This window comes from Anarrhichthys ocellatus, unplaced genomic scaffold (assembly GCF_004355925.1).
Source record: "Anarrhichthys ocellatus isolate YVR2014 unplaced genomic scaffold, GSC_Weel_1.0 scaffold31, whole genome shotgun sequence".
Taxonomy (NCBI): Eukaryota; Metazoa; Chordata; class Actinopteri; order Perciformes; family Anarhichadidae; genus Anarrhichthys; species Anarrhichthys ocellatus.
The window spans coordinates 2807536-2819440 of record NW_022280061.1 but is presented as its reverse complement, the minus strand read 5'-3'; the positions used below and the strand labels follow the sequence as shown (position 1 = coordinate 2819440).

The 11905-nt window shown below is 43.0% G+C and overlaps 2 protein-coding genes across 6 annotated transcripts; both read right to left on the bottom strand.

Annotated features, from left to right (window-relative positions):
- Positions 1–140: 140 nt before the first annotated feature.
- Positions 141–4077, bottom strand: LOC116392798 (Fc receptor-like protein 5). Of its 5 annotated transcripts, XM_031864544.1 has the most exons (10): positions 3795–4077; positions 3673–3699; positions 3185–3460; positions 2762–3055; positions 2362–2634; positions 1948–2280; positions 1586–1639; positions 1383–1493; positions 1243–1267; positions 141–1152 (listed from the first exon to the last, which is right to left on the bottom strand). In XM_031864544.1, the coding sequence occupies exons 1-10, from the start codon at positions 3832–3834 to the stop codon at positions 1104–1106; spliced, it is 1482 nt and encodes a 493-aa protein (XP_031720404.1). In that variant the 5' UTR covers positions 3835–4077; the 3' UTR covers positions 141–1103. The 5 variants fall into 5 exon arrangements, with proteins under 5 accessions (XP_031720404.1, XP_031720402.1, XP_031720405.1 ...); XM_031864543.1 differs by having other exon boundaries at positions 1087–1152; positions 1383–1635; XM_031864542.1 differs by having other exon boundaries at positions 141–1267; positions 1383–1635.
- An 89-nt stretch (positions 4078–4166) lies between these two features.
- On the bottom strand, positions 4167–11432 carry tmc8 (transmembrane channel-like 8). The gene is made up of 16 exons (XM_031864539.1): positions 11055–11432; positions 9953–10214; positions 9025–9173; positions 8776–8910; positions 8627–8679; positions 8415–8554; positions 8164–8311; positions 7030–7194; positions 6801–6952; positions 6655–6724; positions 6438–6547; positions 6093–6279; positions 5388–5545; positions 5046–5189; positions 4733–4811; positions 4167–4547 (listed from the first exon to the last, which is right to left on the bottom strand). Exons 1-16 carry the CDS (start codon positions 11095–11097, stop codon positions 4434–4436), a joined length of 2109 nt encoding a protein of 702 aa, XP_031720399.1. The 5' UTR covers positions 11098–11432; the 3' UTR covers positions 4167–4433.
- Between the last annotated feature and the right edge of the window lie 473 nt (positions 11433–11905).

Here is an 11905-nt window from a genome sequence, read left to right as displayed (position 1 = left end):
AAACACCCCCCCCCCCCCCCCCCCCCCCCCCCCCCCCCCTCGTAACATCATAAGATCAAGTCATTTACTCAGAACTGTTGTGTCATATTTTGAAAAATGTCAGTATCAAAACAACATAAGTCAGAGGATTTGCGAGGATGTGAAGGTGTAATAAAGGATAATTTATTTCATTGGTTTAATTGAAAAAAGAAGACCAACAACAAAACATCAGTTGACAGTCACATTCACAATCACTTCATTCCAGCATACAGAGATAATCAGTAAAGTTGCTGTGCACTGCAGGGCTACGTAGCTCTTTCCAGAAAACGTTTGAGGAAGTTAACGGGATTCTTTTTGGGAAAATGCAAACCTTTTCAACTGAAAGTGTACCAATTACATATTGTGTCTATTTTTCCTATATTTTGAACCAAATTAAGTAAGTAAGTAAGTAAGATTTATTTATAAAGCGCTTTTGACAGACAAGTCACAAAGTGTTTAACAAGAGCAGAATTACAAACATAAACAACACAATGTGACCATATAAGGGCCAACAATTTACATACAGTACAAAATTAAAACATGGTTTAATAACAGGCCTAGGACATGAGTTTTTAGTCAAATGCCAGTCTAAACAGGTGCTTCTTGATCTGATTCTGTAATGAATTCACAGAATCTGTGAAGCGTAGGGGTGCAGGCAGAGAATTCCACAACCTTGGTGCTACTGCCTCAAAAGCTCGGTCACCACGGGTCTTAAAGCGCGTGCGTGGGACAGACAGATAACCTAACATGTTTGACCTGAGAGCGCGGGCGGGTGAATAAGGGTGAAGTAATTCAGTGACATATGTAGCAGCCTGGACGTGTAGTGCTCTGTAAGTGAGGGTGAGAATTTTAAAGTGGATCCTAAATGCTACAGGGAGCCAGTGGAGAGATCGGAGTACGGGGGTGATGGTTAATTTTAAAATGACATAGTCTTTCCCAGCAAATTTACAGTTACATATCAGTTCATTTTAATAAATGATAAGAGACTAAGGGACTATATCACTGATTCTAAATCATTGCGTTTATATGAGGTGTTGCGCACGCCTGTATATCTGATTCTGACCATCAAAGTCTGTCGATCCCAGTCACATCCCTGACTGGGATGTGGGTGCAGATAGAGGAAGTGCATCAGAACTGGGATAGGAAGGCACAAACATTGGTTGAACAGGTTGATTTGAGTAACAGACCAATTAACTTTCTGAGGTCCATCAAGACAAAGCTTACTTTGTTGTAGCAACGTGGGCACGAGCTGGGAAAGAAATGAGAGGAGAAGACATAAGAGCAATTAATATAGATTGAGTTACATATTTCCAGTGGATTGATTTCTCTGTCACACATAAATACACACACACGCATACACACACCTTGCTTGTGGTCAAACATCTTGTACACACAGCCTACACCCACTGCTAACATCAGAAAGAGGAAGCAGCAGAACACTATGGTGAGGACATCTATGGTGTTCAGGAAAACCTCTGTGGAAGAGAAGGGACAAAGCAAATGAAGCATTACGTACTGTAGAGGCAGGATTTAAGGCATTCAAATATATATGATATGTGCTTTTTACTTGGTGGTGTTTCAGTGGAGGATGTTGCTGGAGGCAAGGAGTTAAGGATCCTGTCTGAGCAAGAGTAGAACGTGTGATTTAGAACACTAAAGATCAACTACACCCCACACAAAGAGGAAATGTATAAACGGGCACGTGTGAAATGTTAAGATGAGTCTGTATTCAAGACTCATAACCCCCGTAAAAGAACAAGTTGTACTCAAACATGTTAGTTAGTGAGCGTTAGAGGTCTTTGGTAGGCAGATTTGGTGACCTTTCGACATAACCAGGCTAGCTATTTCCCCCTGTTTCCAGTCTTAATGCTAAGCTAAGCTAACCGACAGCTGACTGTAGCTTATTTACTGTTAGCTTGATGTTTTTACCTGTGACTCGGACCAGCACGGCTGCACTCTCCACCCAGGGCCCGGAGTCATTGTAGCTGTCCCTGGCCCTGCAGCGGTAATACCCAGACTCCTCTGGGCCAAGCTTGGCCAGAACCAGGGTCCGTCTACCGTCAGTTAGGGCACCGTGATACAGGACGGGCTGAATATGGGAGTCCACATCCGTCTCAGTGGGAAGGCCAGAGTTGTTCAAGAGCCAATAGATGTAAGGGAAGGTTCCTCTGCTGACTTGGCAGCTCAGCTTGGCAGCAGTCAGTTTGGAGTCAGCACTGTAGAGATATTCAACTTCCACTTTCACATCACCTCCGACTGGCACTGGACGAATGAGGGGGGGTGAAAGACAGGTCAGCAATCACAAAAAAACATATTTCCTACATATGTTGGTGTATTTCATACCCATTTCCAGAGTCACAGGCTCACTCATCAACTCCTGCACCTCAGTCTTCACCCGACATCGAGCGACGGCCACGTCCTGCCCGGGTACCATGGGGACAGGGAACCAGGCAGCGAGGGATTGAGCAACTGTGACAAATCCCACTTCTGTGTCATCTACTGAAAGAGAGATGTTGACCGGAGGACTCCCTCCTGTTGACCAGCACGTCACGTTGCCACGGTGGCTGGCTCCCTCTTTGGAGATGGAGAAAGAGATTCTTGGTTTTGAAACGTAGACTGGTGGAGGAATAAAGAGGGGAGAAGTCGGGGACAGGGATGATACAATACATGTTAGGCTAAAGTCAAAACACATGTAACCAGCATGTCAGGCAGGTGTCGTCTTTTTTTTTTTTTTGTTACACACCTTTGACTGTCACCTGGACCTCTGAGCTGCTGGAAACTATAGTGTCCTGCACCCTGGACCAAGCCATGCAAGAATAGTACCCAGCATGCTCTGGAGCCACCTTCCCCATCACCAGCTTGTTCCCAGTGAGGAGAAGCAGGGGAGAGGTTAATGATGTCACTTCCGTCCTGTTGAAAAACCAGGTGTAGAAAAGGTGGGAACCCTTTGCGACGCTGCAGCTCAGTTCAATGCGTGACCCCTCGTATGCCACTGGGGGGAAGGGCTCAGAAGTCACTCTGGTGTTTGATGCTGGAGCTAGAGGTTGGGGAAGGATGGGTGGTTGGGGAGGCGAGACAGAGGTCAAGTTTGGGAGTGTCTCCGGTAAAATAAGCCAGTTATTAAAGCTGTAACAGGATGAATGCTTTCTCTGTGTTTGTCACTCACTGACTACAGTCAGCTTGATGTTGTTGCTGACTCCTGTGCTTCCTTGTGTCGTCGCCTTGCAGTGGTATAACCCCTCCAACGTTGGAGCGACTTTGAATGAGGCCGTTTGGTCCCCTTGGAGATCAGCGACTGTGGCGATTAAAGCGTACCCATTCCTAATCAGCTCATAGGTGACTGGCAGAGAGGAGTTAGGTGCAATACAGCGGAAAGTCACCCTCGAGCCGAGGTAAGCCATGTCAGGACCAGTCAGAACCGGCCGAGGAGAGAGCGATCCACCTGAAGAGAGACAGTGAGCACTGGGAGTTTAAGTGGAGCCCTGAAATTTAACCATAACAAGTTTTAAAGAGAGTATGAGCAGGTACAGCCACAAATTATTTTATATCAGTTTTTGAGATCAAAGAATAATATCTGGAAAGTTCTGAACCAACTAAAGATCAATCGATCAGCCAAGCACCAGATCTTAAGGAGCTCCACTTTAACAAACTTACTTATACTGATGAAAAAACGTGCCAGAGCTGAAAGAAACAACAACACATTGTTGTAAGAATATAAATGAATCAATCAAATTATTTATTCATATTGCCGTTTTAAACTATGTTGATTAACTCACCCAAAGTTGGCAGCAAAGTTAAAGTTTGTAGATTCTTCATAACTGCTCCGCATTTATCTTTGACACCGTTTCTCCATAGCTTCGTTCAGTGTCCGAATGTGTGTGTATGTGTGTCGCTAAGGGTGTTACACACGTGTTGCAACTAGATAACATATTAGGCTGCGTGTTAGGTTTTATTTTAAGTGCGACACATAAAGCTTAAAAATGCACCACAAAGGTTTAATGAGCAGGATATTTGAAAATCACTTACAGTTCATTGAATTCAGGTAAAGGGACATTTTGGAACAAAACTTAGCACTATGATCATCGTATCAATAATAATAAAATTACATATATGTAACACTTTTTCACAGTCACGACAGGACCATAGAATAATAATCAAATCTTTAATTCCCCAAAAAATGACTGCAGAAATGATTTAGAGAATGCATCACATGAAGGTTAAAATAAGACCTCAGGAAGAGGCCACAACTGCTTTTCTTATCTTTGTATGTCACGTAACTGGAACAGTCCTTTTGACTTCTTATTTTCAGCCACCCATAAGCCTCCGCCCAGCTGTGGTTGCCTAAAAGCACGGCTTTATATTTAAATTATATTTAAGTCTGTGGATGGACAGGCCTGACAGCTTGGGTACTTTAATCAGTTAGTATGCCCGTCCTCTTCGATGGCTGCAGGACAGACTCTGTGCGGATTTCTCTGACGTCTGAGCATCGTGGCATGCTTTTTAACCAGGAAACGCTTATCTGAGCTGCTCTGTGGGACAAAACACATACAAATGTAAAGGCACAGCATGCACACAGATAGACTGGAGAAGCACAACACACCAATAGACATGAAAAGTATTCACTTGCAACAACCAAATCAACTGCAGTAACTCAAACATTTTCCTTCTGTGTCTAATTTGTACGTATGTAAGTGTTTGATGACATGTGACTTACCATAACCAGCATGTCTTTCAGTCTCTCTATGGCCTTCTGATTGGCTCGTCCCCGTGACACATACGAGGTTAAGAGTATACTGAGGAGCAGAATCAAGACAGGCAGATCAGAAGAAAGGACTGTACGTCTATTCTTAAAACAGCTTGTATCTATTGAAGATCATCACTTCTACATAACGTGTTTGCTGCTGTGCACTCAGTGCTTCTCGTTCCCCTTTTTCATTGTAGATTTTACTTGTTTTCCTTCAAACTGGAAAAACTCATCTCACTGCAAATACAGAGCCAGTGTTTGTATAAACCTGTTGCATACTTACACCTCAGCGAGTATGAGCGGCAGGGCGAAGGCTTCAGAGGTCAGGTAGCGGAGCGTGGTCTGTGCCGGGCTTGGGAGGCTGTTCACACACACTCCTGTCACGTTAAACACAGATTCTCCATTTCCAAATGGACCACAGGAGGACCTGGGTAGAAACAGGAGGAAGAAATTGGGCAAATGAGCTGCAGAGAAAAGTAAAAATATAAATGGGATATTTCCTTCTAGTGCTAACATGTTTTTCTTTGACATAATATAATCAACTAAAGAAATAAAGAGGGTGCATTCAAAACACGTCATGTTATGTCAGCAAGAAAGTCAAATTTTAAAAAAAGTAAAAAAGTACATGTTTTGGTCGGGTGTGGCTTCTAGCTGGTAGAGGTTGAAGCCCAGTGTGGTTGCAGCCATTAGGAGGCCGAGCAGCAACATGAAGTGGAATAAAACAGAGGAGCTGGAGCCTCGGAACATCCTCTGCTCTGCCACACAGCACCGCAGGACCGTGAACTGAAGACAGTGTTAGAGGGAAGGACGTGGACATTGCTGGTAAATGTTCACATACAGTTGACGGTCACCAGTGCTTCACAACTCCATCTAATCATGCACCATGGTAAACTGGTAAAAAATACTCAAATAGACTCAAATCTCTAGAATGTGACAAATGTATAGATTACTTGAAGGAATAGTTCGACAATGGGAACCTTGCTTAGATACCACTCACACGTTAGATATGAAGCTCGAGCCAGGAGACGTTTAGCTTAGCTTAGCATAAAGACTGGACACAGGGGGAAACAGCTAGCCTGGCTCTGTCACCTCTACAGCTCACATGTTCTTTCTTGTTTGTTTAATTTGTATGAAAACCAAATTGTCCAATCAACCTTATGTGGCAAACTATTAGTATTAATATTTATTTTATTGTTGTGTTTTTTGGTCATTGTTCTCAGGCATCTTGTGACATTCGTGCCAGTACAAGATGCTTAACTGGATTTAAGAGACACAAAGAGGGAGCGAGAGTGACAGTTAGATGGTCCATAACTCTCACGTCCCAGACAACCTTTTGGATGTAGAAGGTGGCCATCAGCGTGACAGCTCCTATCAGAGGCAGTAGAGGGCAGTAGTAGACTCCCACCCAGGACACTGTCTGACTGTACACCAGATCCAACACTTTGAAAGAGATCAGGAAGCGCTGTTTCCCCAACAGCCGGGCCAGCAAGGATGACGGGTACTTCTCCTGCAGCAGCCTGTCAGTCAGAGGAAAGTTCATGAATCTTGACAACATACTAACTGAGCTTCATTCTTTCCCTAGATCAGCCAAACTATTCCAAACGCATCGATCTTTCCATTCAAACCACAACGATGACTCAGAGAGAAAGAGACTGTTGATCTCAAACAAACCCACTTCCTGGGGTAGTTCAAGAGAAAGACGTTGCAGAAGGTGGCGAGGAAGTTGAAGATACACAGCTTGTACATCTCTCGACCAAACATGTTCTCCCTGCAGTGAAAGGGATACTGTAAAAGAAATCAAAATGGATTGAGAACTCACTTAGAAAAACATCGATCTGACACCACATATCAGTCCGCAGGACCTTGAAACATAAATCTCACTCTCAACTCACTTGCTGATGCTCTGTTGTGAGGACGAAAAATAGGTAGATCCCCAGCGAGGCCAGCTTCAAGAAGATGCTCCTGAAGAAAAGAGGGTGAACCAGTGCAGATGTGTGTGTATGTGTCTGTCCTGGGTTCATCTCCCTGTGCACCTTACCTCACTAGAGTAGCATTGACCTGCATGGTGAAAGAGTAGTCCTCAAAAGATGAGATCTTGCGGAACATGTTAGGGAGGAGCAGGTTGACAAAGGTGATGGTGATGGGAGGGAGGTACTGGAGGACCAGGCTGACCAGCCAATAGTGCCCACTCTGAAAAACACAGTCAGGTGTGAAAATCTATTCACCAAATCCAGGACACACTAACAAAACCAGCATCAAAGTCTCACCTCGTACTGTGCTGTTTTGGTGGCGAAGTAGATGAGGTAGAAGGCTCCACCCAGCAGGGACAGAACAAGCAGGTTGAGGACAAACCTGAGCAGATAAAGACGCACCCTCTGTCCAAGAGTCCTCTGAGCCTCCCGCACAGAGAAACTCTCCTCCTCCAGGAACAGCTGAGGACGAACAGAAAGAGGGAAACCTCTCAACTGTGAGCATCTCCGGTGTTTTAACTCAATCAAAATATTAGAACAGCAGCAGGCACACACTAAAACTAGAATCAATACTATATATATATACATATATATATGTATATATATATGTATATATATGTCCTTTCTACATATATATATATATATATATATATATATATATACAGAAAGGACATGCGTTGGGGGAGTGTGTAACCATTTCCTTAATGGCAGAAGTGCAGAGAAAATGCTTGATGATAAGAGCAGTGTATTTGTTTCACCTTACACTGAGTTTTGTATATTCATATTTCACTTTTGAACTGGTTCTAAAAAGAGGTTTGAAACTTTCAACCACTCATTTCTAATCACAACTTCCTCATCTGCCTCAATGTTGATGCATGTCACACCACTTTTCACTGACATTTACCACCTTGTGTCTGCATAGTCAGGAGTGTGTGTGTGTGTGTGTGTGTGTGTGTGTGTGTGTGTGTGTGTGTGTGTGTGTGTGAATACATCTGTTTTGAAAGCCAGGTGGGAAACTGTTTGGTCACTCATTTTTATGGTTTAGTTTGCTGTAAATAAAGTTGTGGAATTGCAAAATGTTACTTTGTTCATGAAATTCCAGGTTTGATTCTAAATAAGAGAATTAAAAGACAGGTGACAAATTTAAGGAAAAACCTGAATAGGTGAGTGGAGAAAACATGCAGATGCCTCCTTGCAGAGCATGAAGGGTCACTGAATAGTTTGATCATGATAGGTTGAGGCAGGACATCTCAATTGAACACCATGGACCGGCCTGTCAGACCCAACATTACGTATATGCAGTGTACGGAAAACAGCCAAAGTGGGCAATGGGTTTGACAGATTCACCGTTTGACCAGCATGTGGTGTGTGACCGTGGTAAACTAGAGCAGTGCCATCATGCATGCCGATAATGCGTGTGCATCCCTTCACCTTGAGATCGTTTCTGATGAAGCAGTGTTTGAGAGTGGCAGCAGCAGGGTCCTGGATGGTGAAGTCCCAACCACAAAAGATCTTGTAGCTCACGTTCATACTGTAACGCTTCCCGAGCATCCAGGTGTGCTTGTACCCAACCGTCGTTCTATCGGAGAAGTTTACAGATTTAATACAGAAGCTTTCTCTCAGATGTGAGGAAGATGGATATCGAAACGTTTTGTTCTTTTGCAGTTACTTTCCTAACTGACCTACGGACCACCAGGATGAGACTGAGGAAGAGGATGATGAGCATTCCAGCGAGGTACAGCAGAGGTGTATTCAAGCACAGCAAATTCAGGGAACCACGAGTATAGAAACCAAAGAAGACCGGAGAACGATCCAGGTAGCCCTGTAGAAAGATATATTATATGAAAGATGTATAAAACGTACAGTACAAACACACAAGCAAACAAACCCTTACCGATCCCTGGAAGAAATCCAAAACCGAGTCATTGCCACCAAACTTCAACGGCTCTGTAACATCACAGAGAACAACACAACAGTGTTTTTGCAGTAGTCTGCGTTGAGTTGTGGTTGATGTACTTTAATCTGCCTTTACAGGGGACTCACCACTGCTGTTGCTCCTGCCATAAAATGTTGTCGGCCCCAGAATGAAGCCCCAGACGAGGGCACAGTGAAGTAGGTTTAAGTAAACCAGATATCTGAGGAACACAAAGTAAGCCTTCACGCCAACTCCAAACCTGCCTGGAACAGATCAGTGAGGGTTAGATTATGTTTGGGTGAAATCATCTAGTCGTGGTGATACAATAGACTGGAAACGAGTCCTTATAATCCTCATCATCACCGGTCCTGTCTCACCTTCGATGGTGTGGAGAGTGTGCTGCCATGGCAAAAGGCCTGATAGAGCTCCTCCCATTTGTGCCCAAACCCTCTTTCTGTTGATGCTCTGGCTCCGCCTCCAGGACTCCCAAAAACCAATATTGCTGATTTGCATCTTCCTCCTGTACCTAATGAGCAGAGTAAATATGATATTTCATCAATGCCGCTTTTATTTTAACATGTTAGATCCTAAGCATGAAAATATCTAAAATAACACAAAACTTTAAACATTTTAAAGTTGAATATTGAACTTTTGAAAAGGAGGTGAACAAACTCTTCCTGACTAACATTTGAACATATTTAAAGGGACAGTAGTATATTGTTTTCTGAGGCTCTGGAGGAGCTTTCAAAAGTTACACTGATGACTTCATAGTGATGTCATCCCCAGGGTTATTTTTCCGGTGTGACTTTTTGTTGTTGTTGTTGTTGTTGTTGTTGTTTGTAATGTTATATCTTATGCATATTTCATTTTATGCTGTTTGTAAATTTGTAAAATTTTAATATTATATAGGTGGAGGCTTCAAATAAGCCCAGTTGGCTTTTTGCCTCTTCCTGCACTGATTCATTTATCTCTGTTATGTTTGTATATTTGTATATTTAAACTAAACTTCAGGTCACTCGCTGAGAGTGTTCTCACCTGTGACATCGTCTGCTGGTACAGGAACCTGAGCTTAAGCTTTGTGAGACACAGGAACAAGCTGAGTCAGGCCAGCCAGATCATTGGACATAAACAATTGCAACTCCAGAAGCGATATATATACAACCGGTCCGAAGCCAAAAAGGCAACCCAGGTCTGTAATGACGCCACCCAAAATCCAACTAGCAGGAAAAAATGTGTACAAAAAGTAATTTGTTTCCTCTGCTGTGGCCGTCCTAAACAGAGACATATCAGAATAACCTCTCCCACCTGGCGTCTCTCTTCCCCTGAAGACACATGACCAGGCTCCTGAGCGGCTGTGTAAATGCCTTGTCTTTGGGTCCTCTGGACAGGTGGCCATGGCTGATCCTCTCCCCCGCGTCTGGGCCACCCTGGTGGGCCTCGCAGGCTTCCCAGAGACCCTGTCTGTCCTGCTCTGGCCGGCTGGCCTGGATGCTGGGCAGCTGATCAAATATCTCTGTCTGATAGTACTCGCAGGAGTCCGCCGACATGGTGGAAAGAGTGCTCTCCTCTGTGGTGGGAACACATGAATGTAGATCACAGTGCATGTTTACGTACACGATGTTTTACTTAGCTCAGCATTTGTTACAGGTTGCAACCATAGTAACGCTCACTTTTATTATGGATCTGCATATTGTCTCTTAATTTAGGTGAGAAAGTAGTGAAAAAGGCCCACGGTCACATCCTGAAATGTCTTGTTTAGTCTGATCCACAGTGCAAAACCCCACAATATTTAATTTACAATGGTATGATATGATTTTATTAGGGACTAATGTATTGTAACTTGATTATTTATTGTCTGTGTTGATCACACCTGGTTTTATTATTTTTATTATGTGTAACTAATGTTGACATGTGTAATTAAGCATGTTTATGCATGAGTGTATGTGTGTTCTATGCATGCATGTGGATTGTGATGCTAGCAAGTGTATTGTGGGATGCAGCGGCTTGGAGCTCAAGACAAAATTCCAATACAGTATATCTTATCTTATCTTATATAAAACAGAGAAATATTTACGTTTGAAAAGTCGGAACCAGGAAATGTTTGACATCTATGCTTAAAAAACAATCATTAAATTACCAACACCTGTATTTTATCTGTTTAGTTTTTACTTACACTTTCCACAATGTCTTTAAACATCCCGAGACAGAACCATAACCATTTGCATGCTATATGTAATATCAGCAGTGTCTTGTAAGCTATTTAAATTCATAGATCATGTAACATGTTAATGTCACACACACACACACACACACACACACACACACACGTAACACGTACACATCGACACACACACACACACACACACACACACACAAAAGGCACATTTTTGTAAAATGATTCTGTTACCTGACAGGAGTCTCATGAAGTTGACAGAATTGTGCTCCTCCATTTTATTCTCCCTGCACTTCCTCTTCTATAACAGATCTTCAGAAACCAATCTTCTGGCAGTATATACAACACAAGGCGACAAACTTCTCCACCAAAGCTGCAACTCAAACTGAAAAAAAGTTACTTCCGCACTCTGCATCTAAACAGCCTGCTTTGCACCCCACATCAAGGCCCACTGAAGTGAAGACCCATGAGCGGCAGGCCTGGAGTGAGTGTTGTCCCTAAAGTCCTGTTGGTACGCCTCACTCTCAGGCAGGTGGAGCAGATGTCAGATCTGCTCCACACAGACCGCGTCTGAATTTGACAGCTTCACAGGAAATCACATGACAGGATGCAAACACAGGCGTTGTATTGGTGGCTGAAAATATCACAAATAATTTCACAACAGAACAAGAACTACCCAGCCGTACACACACCGGACTTAAAACAAAATGTTAGAAGCCAGAATTAGATGAATAGGTTTTAATTTCATTTTAATTTACTACTGTTCAAGTAGCCTACGGTCGAATGATTTATAGTGCATCCATAATCTGTTTTCAGGTAACTTTTTCTGTGAAATCCACTGAGAAACAATGTTAAATAAACATCGGGTTTCAAAACAATCCGGGAATTTGAGTATTGAATGTTATTTGCCGTCATTAGGTGGTCATCAGGTGTGTAAAACCAACTAAGTCAAAGAATCAGGTGATTAATCATCTGCCTTTTTCACTGAATCCCTCTCGTGTGCTTGACGATAAAGAGTTGACACGAACCACACTGGACAGCGTTTCATCATCTGGAAACCGACGTTTGGATTTAATGTATGAGAT

What these genes read in the sequence shown, in the direction of transcription:
- tmc8 (XM_031864539.1), bottom strand. Translation starts at nt 11,097, where the DNA reads ATGGAGGAGCACAATTCTGTCAACTTCATGAGACTCCTGTCAG. An exon ending in CAGGGGAAGAGAGACGCCAG is followed by an intron (nt 9,174 to 9,952) that starts GTGGGAGAGGTT and finishes TCTGCTCATTAG; the next exon opens with GTACAGGAGGAAGATGCAAA. An exon ending in TGGCAGGAGCAACAGCAGTG is followed by an intron (nt 8,680 to 8,775) that starts GTGAGTCCCCTG and finishes GTGATGTTACAG; the next exon opens with AGCCGTTGAAGTTTGGTGGC.
- LOC116392798 (XM_031864542.1), bottom strand. Translation starts at nt 3,834, where the DNA reads ATGAAGAATCTACAAACTTTAACTTTGCTGCCAACTTTGG. An exon ending in ACGTTTTTTCATCAGTATAA is followed by an intron (nt 3,461 to 3,672) that starts GTAAGTTTGTTA and finishes GTCTCTCTTCAG; the next exon opens with GTGGATCGCTCTCTCCTCGG. An exon ending in GGTCCAGGTGACAGTCAAAG is followed by an intron (nt 2,635 to 2,761) that starts GTGTGTAACAAA and finishes TTCCTCCACCAG; the next exon opens with TCTACGTTTCAAAACCAAGA.